This window comes from Python bivittatus, unplaced genomic scaffold, assembly GCF_059951505.1.
Source record: "Python bivittatus isolate LINGU-HERP-01145 unplaced genomic scaffold, Pbiv_v1 ctg000320_np1212, whole genome shotgun sequence".
NCBI classification, from domain to species: domain Eukaryota; kingdom Metazoa; phylum Chordata; class Lepidosauria; order Squamata; family Pythonidae; genus Python; species Python bivittatus.
The window spans coordinates 1,380,669-1,401,214 of NW_028277052.1; the positions used below are offsets into that span (position 1 = coordinate 1,380,669).

Genomic DNA, 20,546 nt, shown 5'->3' on the forward strand with positions numbered 1-20,546 from the left:
GTGTTGGGCAAATACACGTCTGCAGAAGGAATGTTAGCTTTCTCATCTTGATACAAGTGCTCCACCGTTGCCCTTCCTACTCAGTTGATTTTCACTTCTTTAAATCCATGTGGTGAAAGAACTGTAAGCAGTGGAAAGTTAATTTTCATTTATTCAGAAAAACTGCAAAGATATGTGAATGCTTTCTTATAAAAGTGAAGAATAAAGGTCAAATGAACCTTTTAATAAAAAAAAAAAAGCCAAGGCATACTTTGTGACATGTTTAAGATCCCTCTTGACTATTTCTCAAAACATTTGTTGACATTTATGCGGAAAAGTTGAACTATTCTATTTCCTTTGGGTAGGGAAGCAGAAGTAAGACACCCTTTGCTTCATAAAAGATGCAGCTTTGCCCTTTTTTATGGTTAAGAAAAAAAATTCTGACAGTGAAAAAGAAAAGACCTGAAAATAATGTGATCTTAAGTCAGTTTTCTCAAATTCTCCTTAACCTTAAAGGGTTCTTCTCTTAAGCAGGCAATTCGATCAAGTCTAATTCCTGGTGATACTTAGCTAGCCCAGACTACGTCCCATCCCAGAACCTAGTTACGAGCCAGAACCAATGGGGTGGACAGCACTGGTCTTTCAGGTTCTGATGGAACAAAGGCCTTCTAGATCCAGCTCTTCCCAGCCCCTACCGATGAATTGTAACTTACCTCTTGCTTAGTGCACTTCTGCTCCTGCCAGTAAAGTGACACGTGTGAAGGCCGTAGCACATGAGTGTTCAGTCCTTCTGTTCTCCTTTTACTGATGTCTTTATTAAGAGCCTGCAGGTTTCTGATGTTGGAACTTGGAGATGTTATCCAAATTATGCTGAAGCAAGTATTTACTCAACCGTTCCAAAAGCTTCAGCGTTGTAAGGGTAACATAGCCTCTGTTAGTCTGCAGCAGGGAGGGAAGGTCTTCTCATTCACGGGAGGGCCAAAGGCTGAAGTTGCAAAGATCTTTCCCAAACACCAAAATTGTAATGTGGGCTGATTTCATAAATATATTTACAACAGTAAAAGAAATGGACATGCAGGGCCTCTGGTCATTTGGGGCAGATGCATCTCCTCAGAGTTGGGTGTGTACAGGAATGGTTTACCATTCTAGTGTACCTCACAACCACAGTTGAGGGGGTCTGTCTATGAAGCTGTCCTCCAAGGTGACATCTTTAGCCTGACTGGCTCAGTTTCAAGAGCCTCCTCCAAAGCCCCAGACGGAGCCCTTCCCAAGCTCCAGGTTCCCTTTGAGCCCAAGCAGGAGTTCTGAATGTAAACGCTGGCCCTGAGCCCAGTGCGCAAAGCCACAAGAAGTCAAAGAGCTGCTTGTTTGCCCAGAAGGAGATTCATTTGGCGCTAAACAAGGCTATATCTGCAGCTAAAGCAGCGGGCACAACTGATACCCCCCACACACACTTTAGTCTTGCCATGTTCAGAGGCCAGGAGGTAGCCTCCTTTTCAAAGTTAACTCTGCAACTCAGCAACCATCACCCGAATGGCTGGCAAAGCGCTGAAATAAAAAATGAATTAACACGCTGACAACCCCCAATGTGCAGCGGCCGAGATGGCTCAGTTCAGGGGAGGACGTCTCCCAGGACCAAACTGAGCACTGCAGAGTGGGGAAGCAGAAAGAAGAAGAGGGGAAAAGTCGCCTGTCGTTTGTCAGCTCAAAACATGCCCTCAGAATGCGCTCCTCTTTCTCCGGGGGGGGGGAGAGACCGGGGTGGGAGGCGAGCAGCCCGGCCCCAGCTTCCAGCGGCGTCCTCCCCCGAGTTCTTCTCTTAGGGTCCTCTCTGCCCATAAGCAAGCGCAGGGTCTTTGCGGGAGAGCCGCAGGCCTTGGCGCGCTCCCTTTCCTAACCTTGAGCTGAAACGCCTCCCCGCAAAACTGCCGTTGTAAAGCGAGTAGGGGAGGGACAGCTGTTTAAACATGCATGCTTCAAGGTTTGAAAGCAAGATAGTTTCAGGAAAGCTGGAGGGGCTCCAGCCCCCCCACACAGACACACTTTATCAGCTTTGAGATGACTTTCTAAGCAACAGACTCCGTGATTTTTCCAAAACGTTTCCCATAAAAGCACCAACTCACCATGGCTGTAAACCTGTTTTGAAAACGCAGCCCAGCGGAGCTCTGTGTTGGTAAGAGAATATTATAGCTGGCATTGCCACAAGACTGAAATGTATACAGAAACCTGGAAAAAAAATGCACATTTTAAGCATCTAACTGGAGCTGTTCATGAAAAGAACCAAATCCCTTTACCCTGGAAAGTTTTGCAGGAAACAAGTTGGGGAAATACTTCTTGCATGTACTTCGGGTGAGTGGCTTTGAATGTTCCCTTTTATGTTTTGTGTTTTTCAAATAGAGCAGACCAAGATTTTTTTTTTCCTGACGGTGTATTGGTCTTCTTGTAGATTTAAAAGACACAAACATTCTGTCTCTGTGTGTGTTTATATTTATATATATATATATATATCTATACACACACACACGCATACATGTATTTGATAGATATGAATTGGTTGCAGAGCCTCCCTTGCAGGCTAATCTGAGCAAAATTAAGTCAGATGGCAAATAACTTTTCCTGAGATCATCGTCCTCTGTTCTTAAGTGTTTTGTTTTTCATGCCCTGCGGAACACACAGAAAAATGAGTTTGTTTTTATTTGTAAGGCTTTACTCAGTTGCCCAATACTGCCGAAGAGCTGGACTATGGGGATCTCTCAGGTAAGGGCTGGCCTCGGTGTGGTTGTCTGCATCTGCTCTCCGCCTTGTTCGCGTCTGACTGCTTTCCCCAGCACCCTGCAGCTGAGACCCAGCCGCATCCCGGGCCCCTGGACTCCTCCGGAAGACGGTCCCCCCAACCCAGGGCTGGGCTCTCCCTCTTCCCAGCCGTTGGAAGTCGCCCAAGATGGGGGGCGGCTTGAAGGCTTAAGGGGCGGGGGGCAGAAGGAGCAGAGCAGTTACCCAGCAGGCTGTGAGCAGCTGTTCTGAGCCAAATCCTACCTGGAAGGTCTCTCACCTGAAATGTGGATTATTTTGTAAAACGCTCAGGGCATGCCAGAGGGAGCCTGGGCACAGACTCCAGGTTGCTGCGTCTGGGGGCGCTGGCAGGGCCGCCTGTCCTGTTAGTGGGGAGGAGGAGGCGGGTTCCTCGTCTGCACGCCCAGCCTGTTCATTAATTGCACACCGACTTTATTCCTTTACAGCAAATGGCACGTCTGCCGGGAAGGGGGCGGGGGGGATGGCCTTCCCACGTTAATGCCTGCCCTTTGCTTTGCACAGGACGCTGCCCAGTCTAGAGCTAAGAGGGGCTTTGAACCCATTCCCAGTACAGCGTGTTGTGCTTTATCTTTTAATCAGAATTACAAATCTAGGTTAAGAATGCTTACCGTTTTTCCTGCGCTGTAGATTTTATCCTTTCCTTCTTTTCCAGTTTCTGTAGAGACTAAGCTGCTGTTTATGCAGCCCCGAGAGCTTCCTTCCCTTTCTGCAGGTTGTAGAGCATGCCACAATCAAAGGGGACCGGTGTAGTTTGATTAACTAATCAAAAACTGATTAGCACCTTTGTTCATAGGGGATGCTGATTAATCAATTACTATTGATTGCAAGCATGGCTTTGGAAAAGAGATGTCTGGAGAAGCAGCCAATAAAAATTGAGCACCTGTCATAGTGATTAAATTTATTAAAACAAAATACATTATTTTTTATGAAGCTATCTTGAAATGGGTCACTGAAGGGGAACATATTGATTGAGGAAGGATGAACTCCTTGAATTTCACTCGCTTAAATTAGAGACCAAATTCAATTATATTACAAGACAAACAGGTTAACGCTAGCTTTAAATAGCCCATCACTAAATTAGAGTGGGTGCGGCGCACTTGATGTTAAACTGGGCTAATGAATAATACCAGGCAGTTACGAGGATCAGCCTCAACCTTTTCGGATTGTTGTTGGGGAATAAATATTCCTTGAATTATTTCACAACAAATGAGGGCAGTCCGTCAAGCTCTGAGCCACTTCGGGAAGCCGTACTTACTCAGGGAGGTCAGATTCGTGCAGCTGTCCTGGGTGTGGGTCTCTTCGCCCAGCTGTCTAGATGAGCCCCTGGAGGCCCATCCCTGAATTCCACGGGGATGGAGAGACTCAATTAGGTCTCTTTCTGCCATGCTGCTGAACAAAGGCAGAGAACAACTTTAGAGTTAGTGCAAGTCTTGATCCGATACCAGCTTTCATCTGTTGCGAGGGGAGGTGACATTGTATGTCTCCCGTCATTTTCAAAGGGACTGGTGCAGGGGTTCCCCAGGGCCACCAGGCAGAATCGGTGACCTGCGTGTGTTGGAGTGAGGAAGTGAAGAATGTGAATGTTGCTTTGCCTGCAGCAAGGCTGCACCCTTGTTTTAGTACTTCGTTGGGGTGAGGTTGGCGCTATGAAGGTGAAGCAGTTTGTGTCTTGCTCCTCCTGGAAGGAAGAACATGAGGGGCTGCAGTTGGGATGTTTCGTGGATCCTCCATTCTTTCTGGAGTCTGAGGTGGCAAGTTCAGCCTGTGCCTAAATGCCCTTCAGGTATCAACTGGAAAGTCTGATTTGCCACCAGCTTCCAGTGTGCAAGGCAGATTTTGCTCGGGGGCAAAACAGAGAGTGCTCCTTTAAGATAGGTCTTGTCTGCCTTTGGGTGGTGACCGCAGCGTAGTTCAGAAGCGAAGGTGATGGGAAGTTGGTCACTGCACCATCGTTTGAGCATCACTCCTGACCATGCCATTGCTCTGATGATGATCTATTGCACTGCAGCCTGAACAGAGAGGCCCAGGGGAGGGGGGTACATGCTATAGAATCATAGTTTTGAAAATTCTTTTACAACTAGAGCTGTTAAAACTTCTGTAGGAGGGAGCCTTAAATCTAAATTTGCCACAATTAACAGCCATGCTGAGCCCGCACAGAAACCATCCATCAGGCCTTTGCTTTTATAGCACAAATGTGGTTGGGAGAAACTTCAGGCCTGTTGGTCTGGGGCATGCCCCTCCCTTTCCCTAAAGAGAATCTCTTAATACCTGGGTCTACATAACTTAGCGAAAAAAGCAGGAAGGAAAATGAGACCCCACGGAGCATAGGAGGTAAATCACAGCAATAAAACATCCTGGGCTCCTTAAGTGCTTTGCTTCTGTTGTGCCCTGGGTATTCAACATATGAACAGCAATGTACCGAGCTGTGTGCTGCCAGTGCTTATGGCGAGCAAGAGGGGCAAAACGTCAGAAGCCCTCCGTGCTCTTTGCACCCGGGTTCAGGGACAACCTTGTTCGTGCTATCCCAGCCCACAGTGAGGGCCAAAGATGCCAGTTTGATTAGAGGGACCCTTGATTTCCAGGCCCCGAGCTGCCAAGGAAGACCCTAACCCTTCAACGAGCCTATCATGTTAGTGAGAAACACAGCCACCCTGGAAGACATTTATGGGGTCCCCCCTAACCAACCTAGACTGAAGAAGCTGCTTGGACAAGCAGCAAAGCGTATCAGACCAAAAGAAAAGTCCAGTTGCCATGACTCAATCTCCAGATAATTCCACCTGGATGACTGAGAATCTTCATCAACATACTGTAGGAGAACCTCCTCTGACTCTGGTTAGGATTTGTGGCCATAGAGCAAGAATATCCTGCCCTCCTCAGTTTCCTTTGGGCTGGGAATGTGGCTAATTCTAGCTTAAGTCTGAGGAGAACATGCGTCTTGAGCTTTGGGGAATGTTAAAGAAGGTGTAGGCAAGTGGAGGGTGGAGATAATCTGTCACAATGGGGGGAAACAGCGTTAATTCAGCTGCAGTTGCCTTTTTCCTCAAGTGGTTTGCATAATAGTTCTTCCAGCACCATTCCCAAGCAAGAAGGTGATACTTTGCAACAGGTCTTTAAGCTGTGCAAACAGTGTTGATTCCTTAAAGTTGATATCTTTTGAGATGACTGCATCACAGAATGGGCCTCCTTTAAAACAATTCTAAGCATTTGTCTCCCGCACATCCTTATTTCTAGAATTTTACGGGCTAAATATTGAGAGTAGAATGTGAGGACAATGGAATGGTTAAACTGAAATCTCAGAATAGCTAACATGTTTCCAATATCTCAGCTTAAATTCTGGGTATAAATGAGATAAAAATGGGTTCCTATTATTGATAAACTTCCAAAGTTTGGGTGTAGTTACGATTGAACACATTTGTGGTTAGGTCATTACAATTATGTCATAATTTTTTAAATGAAGTGGGGTTCATGTGTGTGTGCGTGAAAACAACAAATAATCCCTTTAAAAAAAAACTTTCATTTTGTAATGGAAAGTCTATCCCTAAAATGTTGTCAATTAACATTTTAATTAGGCAAAATCACAATTGTCTTGGCAGAAGATAAACTTCTAAATATGCTTTTTCTCTATACTAGACATTCCAATAATACAGAAGATAAAATTAGTGTACTAAGCAAAGCCAAGATTCTAAATGATTCTCCCAGATTTCCATTGTTCTCATAGTCCCAAAGCGGTGGTTGTATTGATGTTGACCAATTTTGAGGACCATCTCCTAGTTTTGCACAAGGCTGCTCTGGGCCACAGAGTGATGTCCACCGATGGTCCTGCTCCCGAGTCAGAGGCCTTGGAGTAAGCTTGCAATGGGGTTCTCTGGTGCCATTCTGGTGTGCCCCCCAAAGTCAAGGCTCCGATGTTGACGATGGATTTGTTTTCTTCCCAAATCCCACAGCAGTTGCTTGGTTACGTGATTTGGGGCTTGGTGAATGGCATTGACGGCTGCCCCGTAAGGCAGGCACCCCCCCCAGGCCACCTCTGCCTGGTGGCCATTTTGCCCCTGGGCAAAGAGGGCCGGGCACAAGTACAGCCCGAGCACCCTGTTCCTCTTTTTGGAAGGCGCCTGGACAGAAACGCTAGCAGGCTAAGGTGTATATTAACATCTTAATGAAAAAGCTGTGCGTGGATCTACGTTTACTGCTCTGTCTGACAAGAAGGAATTAAATGTCAGAAGGATTTGTAGCATCTGTAATTGAATTGGTGCTGAGAAAAGCAAACCTTAAGGAAGAAAGAATAACACATTAGGATTAGCAGGGAATGTGGCATTTTCTCAGAATTGGCCACTGAGACTCTCCCTGCTCAGCACTGCTTCCCTTTCCCGTCTTCCTCTAAAGAGGAGGTTAACTGGGCAGCCCTTCTCAGCTGCCACTTATTTTTGAGGTCAAATGATAGTTTTCCACACACGTAACTGGGATTTTCCCCAATTGCTCAGTGGAGGCGCTTTGATGGCATCCATCAGCGACTGTCCTCTGTAAAACAGAAGGACTTCCATTTTGTGCTTTGTTAGACATGTCAACAGGCTGCTGGACAGCCGGGGTGTAGATCCCAACCATTAAATTGCCAGTTCGATGAGCAGATAAATCTCTCAGATGGAATTTTATCTTCTTCCTTTGACACTCAAAGTACTCCCAACAAAAAGTGATACATAAAGCGAAATGGCTTAATTTAACTTTGTGTGTGTGTGTGCGTGCGTGCATGTCTGTACACACACCCACACACACACACAGCCAAAAGAGAAGGCTTGTTCCAGCTTTAGTGTTTGATCCAACCGGATCACCAGTGGTTGATTTTTAAACGGTCCATAACTCATCGGAGTATCCTCTTTGCATTTCCCATTTAAGAACTGGACTTCAGCCCCCAGAATTCCCCACCCACCTGGCCGTGCCTGCCTGAGAATTCCTAGAGGTGATGTCCCCCCAGATGGGTGACGCCCGGCCTGGGACGTGCCTTGGGGGCTGCAGGCTGGCCAGGGTCTCCACTGAGAAACCCAGTTACAGGCCATGAAGCCTGTCTTCAGCTCCAGACTCTCGTTCCCAAATGAGGGTTAAGAAATGGGATCTGGAGCAGCTTATCTTCGCAAGGAGAGCCTTAAGTTCCCCGCTAATATAAATTGCCCCGATGATGTTATCACAGGTCTGAGAACTCCCCTTTCTAAAAGGAAAAAAATGGCAGGAGAAGAGCAGCAGCAAGGAATAACATTTCTGAAAGTGAACTGGAGAGAAATGTGATGGAGCAGTGGCTACTTCTGAACCTGGGACTGTTGCATTTCTTCCCATGTTTTAGAAGACACCATTTTGTGCCAATAATTTTTCCAGTCAGAGTGAGAAACTTTGTGCGCCCCACATTCAATCTAAAATCAGTCAAAAGAGAGGGATACAGCCAAGTAAACATACTCGGACACCTGCAGATGAAGTGACCTAGCTAAAAGCAAGCCATCATGCGTGGTCTATTCAGCGGAGAGCTTTTTCCCCCTAAGCAAAGAGAGTCAGTCAAATTGCCATTGGCTGAGGTCGTCCCTACAGGGACTGGATTCAGTCGGAGGCAGGGAAGGTGGGGCGACGAAGTGGCACGCTGATGCCTCCAAGTTGAGCCTCTCCAGGACGTGTTCTCCCCATGCCTTTCGGTGAGGGCACCTCAAAAGCAAGAGAAGGAGGCCGTTCTGCTTGAAGAACATCTCTCTCTGCTCCCTGGGACGGAGGGAGACATCCCATCCAGGCGGAATGGAGGGACGGCTTGTTGGGGGTCTCTTCCCCCAGTAGCATTCTAAAACGAGCCTTCGCTAGAAGGCAGCATTTCAGTCGGTCCTCTCAGTCGTCTCCAAAGTTGGCCTCTGCCTGCCAGCGCCCACGAGCAGGCTGGTGCCTCCTCCCTTGTGGCTCGGCAGACGTAGGGCCCCGCGGTTAATTCTTAATGTACAGCTTAGGTACCCTCACGCTCGGGTGCTTGGCATACCCAGCCAGGGCAAACTAACAGCGGGGTGCACTTTGCAGTGATTTTGCTTTACAGCAGCGATGAAGGACAATTCACCCGGGTGAAAGCAGGGGATCGGTGGCGCCACCCGGGTTGGCCGAGAAGAGCCGGTTGGGAGCAGAGCCGCTGCAGTCGGTGCGATGGCTGGATGGGGCGGTGGCCCAGTCTCTCCGCTGGCACGTTGGGAGCCGGATGCTTCACTGGCATCCGCTGGTTACTTGCCAGCAAGCGCCCCTTTGGTTGTGCCAGCTGCGTGTCAGTGGGGGCTTTGCATTGCATTTTTTCTGCCATTTCTGTGTCCATCTACAAGGGCCCACCTTGGCAAGAAAAACGCTGCCTTTTTTTGAATGATCATCATTCAGGCGCTTTGCGCTCTCTCCCCTGAAGACAGTTAAGCACCGACCTCATGTCAGGTGCTGCTTTGCTCTGGGCACTCTGCAGAGGTGGCAGCCCCAAGCATAGCGCAGAGCCCCCCCCCCAGCAGCCGAGAGGGCCCCACTCGCTCAGTCCCAGCAGGTCCTGCTACCTTCCACCTGAGCCCGAGTGCACAGGTAGAACTTGGGGAACGTCTCCCAAAAGGAGGGAGGATGGCCCAACCCAACTTTAGACCTTGCCCAGTATTTTAATTAGAAGTGAACTAAGGCTGGAGTGGAGCGAACCTGCCATGCCCCATCCCTGCCTTGGAGTTATGGGAGGACAGCCTAGGCGCGCAGACACCCACCCACCCTGGGGTGGAGCCACCCTGGGGTGGCCATCCTTTTCACAGGGCAGCGGGACTGTGTAAATTTCACAGATGTCACAAAAGGCGCCCCAGTCATGCCAAGGGCTCATTAAGGCACGTGAAAATCAGACTTGCGGAGCTGAGCCTCTCTAGGTGCCCTGCTCAAGAACATGCTCCTTGCCCCGCCTGGTCCTCTTCCCTTGCGAGGAGGGCGGTGCCTGGTCCTTGGTTGGTTTGTGGCGGTGGCAGCATTTGCTCCCTCAAGGACCCTCTGGTCCCTGGTGGGAATCTAGATTTCGCTCTTCATATTCCTAAGGAAAAGTTTGTGTTGACAGCAGCAAAGAGGCCTCTGAAGGACTCTTAATTGAAACTATTTTTTTAATTAAACTTCATTTTACAGCAGTTTTCGGTCACGAGTTATTTACTTACCTCTTTGAGTATTTAACCATGGAGCAGAATTGGCGCTATCAATAGGAACCATAAATCCTTTCCCACTGCTGAAAGCTTTGTATCCAGCTTCTCCTCTCCTCCAAAAAGCACCATTACCTGGAGCTGTCATGGAGCTGTACACTTGATCGATAAACTTCAAATATTATTAGAAGTGGAGGCATCAGAGAGGGGGTATGGTCTTTGGAGAGATCAATCTTTCTTAAAAATGGACTGAAATTTGCACAACTCGCTCTTCCTGGTGAAACGCATTTCTCTTTGGCACCCGGGCAGCTGCAGGGGGTCGGTGGGACAGATTTATTGGCCATGTGCTTCTTGTAGTGAAAGATTTAAATGGTAAATCCTTCACATATGACTTCACAAATCATGTAAAGTTAAAAGAATTTTACCATTTCTGTTGCTGCTGTGCTTAAATTGTAAGGGACGGCCAGTAAATCATTTTAATGGAGGTGTCACGGTTAAACTCAATAAAAAAAAAGGTGGGGAAAGGCGACAGTGGTTTAGCTTCCATTCCAAAATGTTAATGTATTAATCAACGAGAGAATAATTGTCTTTTGCTCCATTATAAATCTTGGTTGCCATTAGAGTTGCAGGGAGGGCTGTTGTAGCCGCGTCCTTAAATTAAAATTGTTTACATTGCTATACATTAATTTTACACCGCCATAGCTCATTCTGGGTTCATTTCAGAGTTTCTCCCCAGCCAAGCAAGTCATTCCTCTTCCGGCAGAAAGCGGGGGGGGGGGGGGGGCGGGGAGAGCAAGCAGCTCGTAAAAGCAAATTAATTGCAAGGCAAGATGTTAAATAAATAAAATAAAAGCAATATGCAATGATTGCTTGCTATCTTAATTTCAGAAGGTTTTATGGCGGCTTTTGAAATCTCCTACAGTGGGGGGGGGGCAGAGAGAGGCTCAGGGTTGTCCCACTGCAATGGCCTCCCTTTAGCGCCAACAGCTGGGGAAAGGCTCTCCCTGTTGTGGCGTCAGAGAAATTTGGCCTTTGTTCGAGGGGGTGGAGGAACATTTTTCTCATGGGGCTGCAGCTAAAAGTTATGGATTTCCTGTATTGGAAGGTTTCCCCACCTCCCAAAAAATCCCCAAGCGACGTGTCCTTGCTTCCCATTGCTACCCCCCCTGCTAGTGTCTCCCAATCCCCCACCCCCGCTGCATTTTAATAACGCCCATCAGCCTGTTCCACCAGAGGCGGGATGGGCAGTCTCTTGCGTGACTTCCCCGGGGGCCCATTTGGGGCTCCCTCGGTCTAAAATAAAAAAGACCCCTCAGGGGAAGGGTGGTTCGGGTTGCACGGGACCATCCTGACCGTTTTCTAATTGTGGCAGATTCTCGAGCAGGAGAAGAGAGCGCCATCACGGCCGTGGACCATGCGGTGATCGGAGGAGTCGTGGCCGTGGTGGTCTTTGCGATGCTGTGTCTCCTGATCATCCTGGGGCGGTACTTTGCAAGACACAAAGGTCAGTGGAAACTGAATGCTTGTCAACAAAGGTGGGGCCAGGGCGGAAGGGGATCTTGCCCTGCCCTGTCCTCTCTCTGCTTGTTTTATGGGCTCTTTCAGTCATATTTTCAGCTTCTCCCCCCCCCCCCCCGCCCACTGCTGCCCTATCAAACAGGGTCCTTCCAGGGCTGGACTGAAGTCCGTGCTGCCAGAAGCGAAGCGCAGTAGTAGATCCTCCCTCACAGGACTTGTAGAAAGCTGAAGTGCTGCCGGTGCCCGAAGCAACTATACCCTCTGTCCAACGGTAGGGCCAGCCCGATTCTTCTGGAGGCATTTAGCTATTCAAGCTTTGTGGAGGTTACAAAACCAGTTGACATAAAGGCCTCCGTCTAATTCGTTGCCCTGCTTATTAGATATTCCTTAAAATGTGTGCAGGGACTTCATAGGGGCTAAAGGCTTTTTCAGAATGCTTTCCCTCCCCCCAAAGAAATGGAGGACGTTCCACATAGTATATCCACCATGCAGGCAATACACATTCTCATCTTGGAGCCAAGTCCGTATAGGAAAAGAACATTTTTCAGGATCTTTAGAAGGCAAACTCTGTTGTATAATAAATTGGGCTTTTTGAAAGATGCAACGTGGCTTCTCATGGGTGCAGTTGGGCTGCATTCATCTGTTTTCCTTGGATTCTTACTGTGGACTGCCTCCTTTTGACCCACAGTGATGGGGAACCCCATGCAGAAGGTCTCCAGCATCTCTCATGGAGAGAGAACAGGGAGCTGTGGTTGGCTGTGGGGAGCCACTGCCAGGTGCAGCTGGACGATCAGCCCAATCTGTGGAAGGGCAGCTTTCCAGAGATGATGCACAAAGACCACCAAGACCAACTTTTCCGTAGAATACCCCTTGGGGTGGGGGTGGGGCTGGGGGGGAGGGCTGCTTGGTAGCCCGGGACCAAGAGCTGTGCCTAATGGCCCTGGGGCACCAGCTGCCAGGGCTTCTCTCAGTGCGGTTCTGCCAGAACTTGGGAGTCCGCCTCCAGTCTGACTCGGTTGCGCCTGGTGTGGCAGAGTCCCTGAGGCTCTCTCTTTGGTGCAGGCACATACTTCACTCATGAAGCCAAAGGAGCTGACGATGCAGCAGACGCCGATACTGCGATCATCAACGCCGAGGGGGGACAGAACAATTCTGAAGAGAAGAAGGAATACTTCATTTAGAGCCACCTTGTGCCGGGAGGTGTCCAGCGGCGGGGCTGAGGGAGGTCCCTGCCCTTCCCAGAAGATAAAGACAATGATGTTGGAAGTTGCTACCAGCTTACGGCTTTTTTAATTTGTCTCTTTGTGTGTCTTTTCTTTCTTTCTTTCTTTCTTTCTTTCTTTCTTTCTTTCTTTCTTTCTTTCTTTCTTTCTTTCTTTCTTTCTTTCTTTCTTTCTTTCTTTCTTTCTTTCTAAATTTATGGCTGGCAAAATGTGTGGGAGTTGAGGAGTCCCAACGTAAAAGTGTTCTTTGTAAAGTACACTCTGCTGTGTGACACTTCTGTATCATTGGGTTGTTAATTCTCTGGCCAAGTTCAACTTGGATTTAGTTTAGTTCCATCATTTACAGAAAATTCTGTGCCTTGTTTTATTTTTTATTTCATTTGAGGGAGGGGAGGAGGGAGGGGTAGAGAGCCTATGGTTTCATACTGTTCTTACTTTTTTTCCCCTTCCTAGCCTTTCTTGGAATTGTCTGCTGGGATCCCTTGAGAAGAGATTTGGGTTGGTTGGTTGATTGTTGTGGGTTTTTTTTTTAATCTCTCCTTTTAATTTTGTGTGGTTTCGTTTTGTTAGTTTTATCTTCTTCTCCTTTTTCTTCTCCTTTTTCTTCTCCTTTTTCTTCTTCTTCTTCTTCTTCTTCCGGGTTATATTTTGTTGTTGTTGTTTGAAACTGTGTCATCAAAGGAGAACCAGCACACCTTAGATTTCATCGTTTGAAACTGAGTGTATTCATAATCCATTCTAATCCCTTGTTGTGAGAGCTTGGACCAATAGGCTTCGTAGGAGAAGGGGCAACCGCTGCCCCAGTTTCCAGGGCAGCAAAGACGAGCACGTAGGCTGAAATGTTTGTTCTGCTTCTCACCGAGACCCAGAAGTGTGCTGAGTGGAGTACCTGCAAGCAGAGGGTGCCTGGGGGAGCCAAGCCTGCTTTTCTTCCGTGCTTTCCAGCGCTCCTGCCCAGGACGCGCCTGGACGGGCGCCATTAGCCCGTACACCCTTGTCCAAGATCTTCCCTGAAACAGTCGTGGTGAATGGGGGCAGATCCTCCGGGGAAAGCAGGCAAATCAGAGTTGTAGGAGAGGGAGGAAAGATTAAGTTTGGCTCTAATTATTTCGGTTCCCAAAGGTCCCATCAGTGGCTCCCCAATTGGCCTCGCGTCGCTGTAATTCGCTGGAAGCAGAAAACTCTGTGAATCGGCCAACTTGTCCTCTTTTTTTTCCTTTGATTTTCCTCCCTGTTATTGTTACGCTTATTCTTTTGGCCTCGGCTTATCCCTTCTTCCCTTTTGTACTGGCCATAAGAGGTCGCGGTGTGATCTCGGCCTGCAAACCCTGCACGCGACCAATATTTGTCCCCCCGAGTCATCCAAGCAAAGGTGGTGTGAAGCCTGCCATTCCTTCGGATTTGACCGTCGGACAAAAGGCGGGGTGGGTGGAAGAGAAGCCGGCCTTGCTTTCGGGCTGGACGGCCCCTGCGCCTCTGTCCCCTCGAGGTCAGAGCAGAGGCTGGTGACGCGGCGCGGAAGCTTTTCATTTACTTAATCCAAATTTTTCAGGCTGAGTGTGTGCGCGAGAAAGAGAGAGAGAGGTTATTTCCTTTTTCCTTTTCCCTGACTATAACTTCCAAATGGAGTCTTGGTTCCCTTCCTCAGGCTTGACACCCATCTGCCAATAAATCACTGATCCTCGCGTGGTGGCGGTAGTAGTGAAGAGGTGACTAAAACTTAGTTTTCCTTGTGGATGTTGGAAACCTGAAGCTTTGGGAGAACGGGAGCAGCTGTCTTTCCTTCCCCAAGAAAATGAGGAAATGGGGGCACCTCCCTCTTGGAAAGCGTGGGAGGAAAGAGGGAGGGAGGGAGCGCTTTCCTTCCCACCGTCCTTGTAAAGGGAAAAGTTGTTTATGGAGACTGGGCGCGATGGTGACTCTCCAGGAAGAATCCACATTGGAAGCATGGCTGGCTTACAGGGAAGCACTTAAGAAGTCCTTAAGGATCTTGAATGATAGATTTGTATGGCTGTCCTGTTATATACTTGCAAAGATTTATCGTGGGGGTGGGGGGGGAGAGAATATCATCTCTTAATGTCAACATCTTTTTTTTAAAAAAAAGGCTTTTGGAAATATTTATTTTTAAATTATTGGCAGAAACATTTAGATGTTACCTTTTGCTGATGAATCTGGCATGCGAACCCCGTCCTTTTTAAAAGATTTCCCCCCTCGCCATCCTTAAAAACCATGAAAACAGACCCGACCTTTGGCTGCTCCCGCCACGTTTTGTAACCCGCCACTCTTGTTTCTCAGCCTTCGGAACCACTGGAGATATCAGTCCAAGCACACCTGCAGGCCGCGGACGGCGTCGGAAAGGCCGCAAGGGGGGGGGCTTTTGACCACCGTGGACCCCCGAACTGGCATCCCTTTCGCTGAGAGGCTCATCTTTGTTTTGGAAAGTGTACAGTAGTGCCGTGTTCCCGATGTAACTTTGACTTAATACTGTTGAGATGTCTCAGGTTCATGTGTTTTGATTGGTGTTTCCGTCTCAGGTAGATTGCAAACTTTTTGGATCCCACACCTTGGAAGAGACCACAAGGAGCAACCCCACCAGGAAAGGATGGGATTTAGTGGTACATCAAGTCGAAAGGATGCTCTTTTGAGGGAGGGGTTGTTTCTGCAAGTATACTGTGCACTGTTTGAAATGTATTGTTAGGTATTGATTTGTGCAGGCTTAGATTCTAAGAGTTAAGAGTTGAGAAAGAACAAACTTGTTTCTTGGGCTTTGGTAATTTGGGCGTGGTTTTTTTTTTCCTTTTTCTTTTTTCTAGACAAAACAGAAGGGAAAGTTGACGAGGGAAATGAAGGATGCATAGTTCATGCCAAATAAGCTTGTTCTTTACTCGCCCTTTGACCTGTTTTAATTTTGCCCCCTTAGGCCGATTCTGTTTAAGGTGTCCATGGATGTCCATCTCTTCCCATTCACATTTTGTATTGGTTCACGTATACCATTTTTACAAAGAAAAAGAAGTACTATAAAGTATCTGTCTTCTTAATAAAAACAAATTAATGTTACAAAACTAGTTATTGTCCCAATTTGTGCTTTTTTCTCTTCTTCTTTTTGGCTTCCGTCCCCTTGAGCGCCCTGGCTCTGCCCTCCATGGCCCGCTTCCTGAGGCTGGGAGGGTGCTACCCGGTGGCTTCCGGGATCCCCCCCAAACGCCCGTTGCTTCTGAACGGCCACCGGTGGCTGGGCTGCCACTGGTTCCTTCTTCGAGGCCCTCCATTATCCGTAAGGTAACGCTGAGGGTCTCCTGTGATGCCGCAGCGCAGAAGGCCTCGACGAATGCCTAAGGCTCAGCCTCTTCGCTTCATTGATCTGTCCAGGATTCTGACCCGCAATTGCCCAAAGGACCTCGTCTCCTGGGGCTGCCCCTTCAAGGCCACTGCAGTGGCATTCAAGACAGCCTGATGACGCCAACAGGTAGTGAAACACCTCTGAATTCTGGGCTTGTTTACTGTCCCTCACTCAAGGGTGTAGTAGTTTTAAGCTTGCCATTAAATGGTTTGTGAAGAAATGTTCTCCAATGTAACCGTAGGGGAGATTTTCCCCCGAAGTCTCAGTGGTTTCTTGTCTTATTTCAAAAGTAGATAAAAGGAAGTCCGATTCCTCAAGGGCAGGCAATGGAGTTGGCAGATGACGTTCCCCCAGACATTGGTGATGGCAGGAAGGTGATGTGGGTCCTCTGATTGCCCCATCATTCACTGTCCTTTGGAAACCATAAAAGGGAAACCGTACTCAATAGAAGAGGTTCATTTCCCTGGAGAAATCTTGCACTTCTGTTTTCTGCTGGAATGCAACAACCCCAGAGTGCTTTTCTCAACATCTTTCTCTTTGTCAAAGGGAAGTTCCGTTTGACTAAGTTTTGCAGTTCCTTTGAGTGTCAGATAAGCTGAAGAGGAGGGGGATCTGGACTTACCTCTCAGGATGTGGTCCTCTCTCCTTACCTATCATCTGGTTTGAGCAGAGGTATACTGTCGTGGTCTCTTTCTTCTCATGGATTCAGCCATGACAGAAAAGGTCGCAAGAAGAGGCAACCAGCTGTATTTATTGGGCCAGAAGCAGTTGGACTACCTGATCTAAAGCTGGATAGCTGCTGATTCTCTTTCCTCCTCAAGCTAGTTCCCCGAGTGACTGGGGCCCCTGGGTCTACTCCAAGATGTGCATTCTTGTTCCTTTGCTCATTTGTACCAGAGGGGGAGAAGTTCTTGAAGAAATGCTTCTGGCTTGAATTGGATCAAGATCTAGAATAAACTGCTCCGCCTCTTTTCCCAGGCAATTCCTACAGAATTGACTTGCATTTTGGTTAAGCTTTCCACTGCAACAGTAATGGGATTGCCATTCATCCCAGCATTCTCCGCCTCCTTGAAGTGGGTCATCTGGTTTATGTTTTAGTCCCATTTTCTTGCCCCCAGAATGTCTGAGTGCATTCTGAGGAGAATACCTTAACTTAAAAGTTGTGCTACAACTCCTGTGGACTCCAGTCCCGAACGTGGCATTGTTAACTTGACTGTAACAAAAGTCAACATTCATTTGGGCGAACTGAGGCAGCCTTCCTCTGTGGCTGGAGTCCAAGCAGTTGACCACATGCAGTCGATTCCAGAAAGCCTGAATGCCTGCTTTCCTGCAGCTCCAAGGGATATAACGCAGACGTTTGCAAAAATGGCAATGAAACAGCAAAAACATGGCTGATTTGCCAAAGTAGAGCAATGTTGTCTAAGATGATTTAAAAGCACAAGACGTTAATCCTAACTGCTAGTTTCTCTTTCCATGTGCTTGTTCGTATCAGTAAGTGAAACTTAGTTGTTTGCCCCAACTTGCTGTACTGACACGGGGAGACAGTTCTCAGTAGGGAACAAAATCAGCCTTGTGAGGTGTCCTTCCGAACAGGCTGGCGTGATGTGGCGCTTTTTAAACGGTTTCCTAGTTCTCCTGATTATGGACCAGAATTATTTTAAGAGCCTGTGGTTTTACCAGGGCTTAGCTATGAAAGGAGAATGCGCCTGTTTCTGAAGCTAATCTTTAAAGCTGGGGAAAACAAGAACCTCAACCACAGGAGAAGAAATCAAAGCTTGCTGTTCCTTTCTAGACCTCACTTGCCTTCTTAATATGCACAGTGCCTGGTTGCTTCATTTTCCCAAACCTGATCGCCTTAAATCTTCCTTAAGTGATATCTCCTCAGGTTAATTAATCTCCAGGCTTAAACTTGCTGTGAGCAGCAGGCAGTCTGTCCTGAAGTCAGCAATGCTACGATTGCATCTCCTAATGCTGTTTATCCTGCATTAGTGTTTACTTAAGGAGAAAATTGATCTGTAATTGATATTTCAATCTTCCAGAGCTGATGTTGGGAGAGACTAAAAGGCAGCCTTTAGCAACACAGAGACATTTGCATGCCCGCCTCCCTTCCACTCTGCCTGTCCCATCTGAACGCCAAAAATTCAAGTCTGAGCTGAGGATTGTGTTTTGCTGCTTTTTGTTTTGTTTTGTTTTAAAGCTTTAACGGTGTTTGGGGAGGGGGCAGTCGGTCAAGGGTGATCGTGAAGAAGGCAGCAGCACCAGGGATCTGTGCTGGGAGGCTGGATGCGTGGGGGAGAGAAAGGCTGGCCCGCAGGACCTGCTTGCTAGCTGCTGTCTTCTGCTGGCACCCAGATGGGCAAAGAGTGCTCTTTTGAGTGAATGCTCTTCTTAATGCGGGCGTGCAAGGCTTTTTTCTCCCTTCCCTCTCTTGTGCTTGATCCTGTGCGATTTCCTGATAAAATGTCAGGCTGCCGAACTGGCTCTTTGGTCCAGGAGCTTTGCCCTCTTGAGGGAATATTCCCGTGCTAAGAATCTTCTCTCCCTCTAGCAGTCACGGGCTGGGGAAACGTCGGCACTGCTCAGGAAAGCTGAAATCGGAGTCGCTCTGGGTGTGACGAGTCTTCTCACGGCTGCCCTGGGCTCAGACTGCACCTGGAATATGAGGCCCACTTTTGGTTGCCACAATCCAAGAAGGGGCCTGAAAAATTGGAGAGTGCAGAAGAGAGTCACAAAGCTGACAAAGGTCTTGGGGCAAGTCCTGTGAAGAACTGTTAAAGGAACTGGGTCTCTTTAGCCTAAAGAAGAGACGGCTGAGGGGAGACAGGATAGCAGCTTTCCAGCACTTGAAGGGCTGTCCCAGGGAAGAGGGTGTCGATTCATTCTCTGCAGTCCCTGTGGTGGGACAAGAAGCAGCAGGCAGCAGCTTTACAGAAACCCAAACTTGAAATAAGGAGGAGCTTTCTCAGCAGGAGAGCTATTAAGTAGTGGAAGAGCTTGCCCCCTGGGAGGGTTTCAAGCAAAGGCTGGACAGTCATTTATCTGGGACGGTCTGAGGATTTCTGCCCTGGGCAGGGGGTTGGGCTGGAAGACCCCCAAGGTCCCTTCCAGATTTATGACTCTATAGTTCTGGTCTCTGTTGATCATTACAGACATAAATCTGTTGGACACGGAGGGGAGGGGAGGGGAGGGATGTCTGGATGGTTCTTTGAGTGACTATGTTGGCAAAGCTTGGATGAGAAGCTGTGTCCCATCTCATCTGGCTGGAAATGGGGCAAGGCTCAGCTCCCCAGCTGCAGGATGCTCTGGCCCTGCCTTATGGCATCAGAGACTGGGCTATGGAATTGGTGGCTTGGTGTACGACTCCAGAGGAGGAGATGGCATTTTGCAACCCAGGGTCCTTGCTGTTGATTGCTCAGACTGGGACTGGAAACTAGATGCTCTGTCAAGTCCTTATGTGCAACAAAAGTTTGATGAAGCTGCACGTGCTTCCTCCATAGAAGGACACATGGCTAACCTAATCAAAGGCTACCCTCCTTGCTCGCAAAAATTGTAGGATGCAAAATCAAGCAACAGCCCCAGCACATTCCAAGGCTATGCTTCGGATTGCGTGCGCCCACAGAGAAGCCTTAGCCCGCTGCAGGGAAAACTGGGTCCTCTCTTCTTCCATTCGGGAGGGTTTAGCCTGCAAAGCTCACTTGGAGCTGTCCTTGGTCCGTTCGGCAGCCCGCTCTGCAGCCAGGACTTCTGCAGTGCCTGAGGATGCTGACCTTGGGGACAGGCTTCTTCAGGGACCCAATTTCATTTGCCTAAACTTGCTGCACGTGAGTTCAACTTTCTCTACCTAGATGTAGGCCTCTCAGAATCCATTGGGTTTTCTGTGTGAGTCTTAAGTAATCAGAGCGTTCTCTCACTCATTACATTGTAGCCTGTAAGATTCCTAGCTGAAGCCTTACAGACCTATTTGCAAAAAGGCCTCAAAGTAGTTTGACGTTCCCTGCTGCTGCCCCCACTTTTCCTCTGCTTCCATCCACCCCCCACTTCCCCCACCCCCAGCTAAACCCAATCCCAGATATATTACTTTCTGACAGTTTACTCAGACAGACAGACCTCAGTTTACGAGTATGTCCGTTATGTAGCACAAAAGAACTGTTTTCTTGTAAGAAAAGGTGGAGGGTTGGAAGTATTGCTATTTCTGGGGCAAGGATGTCCAACTCTGCGTAAACATTAAACATGTAACAACAGACCCTTTTGAGAAACTGAGCTTGATTAGAACTTCCTCTTCTTCAGGTACTTTCCAGAGCTATTTCATGGAGTACCTTCTGTTTCCAGAAACTGTAAGAGCTGGGTATTGTTCCTTGGCTGAGCAAAACCATTATTCCTACTCTGGGCACATCCTCTTAGAAATACCTGAAGTGTATGTGGCTGCCCGACTAGAACCAACAAAGCCTTTTGTAACCTAATCTGCCTGCAATGCATCTTTGGATGACTTCCAGCAGAGTCTACAGTTCCATTAAAGCATCC

General features: G+C 48.0%; 1 protein-coding gene across 10 annotated transcripts in view; it reads left to right on the forward strand.

The window, feature by feature from the left end:
• The window catches only part of CADM1 (cell adhesion molecule 1), a 221,722-nt gene extending 205,963 nt beyond the window's left edge, over nt 1–15,759 (forward strand). For 5 of the 10 annotated variants that reach the window (XM_088138882.1, XM_088138884.1, XM_088138886.1 and 2 more), the window contains 3 exons: nt 2,683–2,736; nt 11,317–11,448; nt 12,525–15,123. In XM_088138882.1, coding sequence (XP_087995008.1) covers nt 2,683–2,736; nt 11,317–11,448; nt 12,525–12,643 — 305 coding nt within the window. In that variant the 3' untranslated portion in view covers nt 12,644–15,123. Of the gene's footprint in view, nt 1–2,682; nt 2,737–3,445; nt 10,712–11,316; nt 11,449–12,524 lie in introns of those variants that run through there. The other 5 variants (XM_088138888.1, XM_088138891.1, XM_088138890.1 and 2 more) reach the window with 3 other exon arrangements.
• The last annotated feature ends 4,787 nt before the right edge of the window (nt 15,760–20,546 follow it).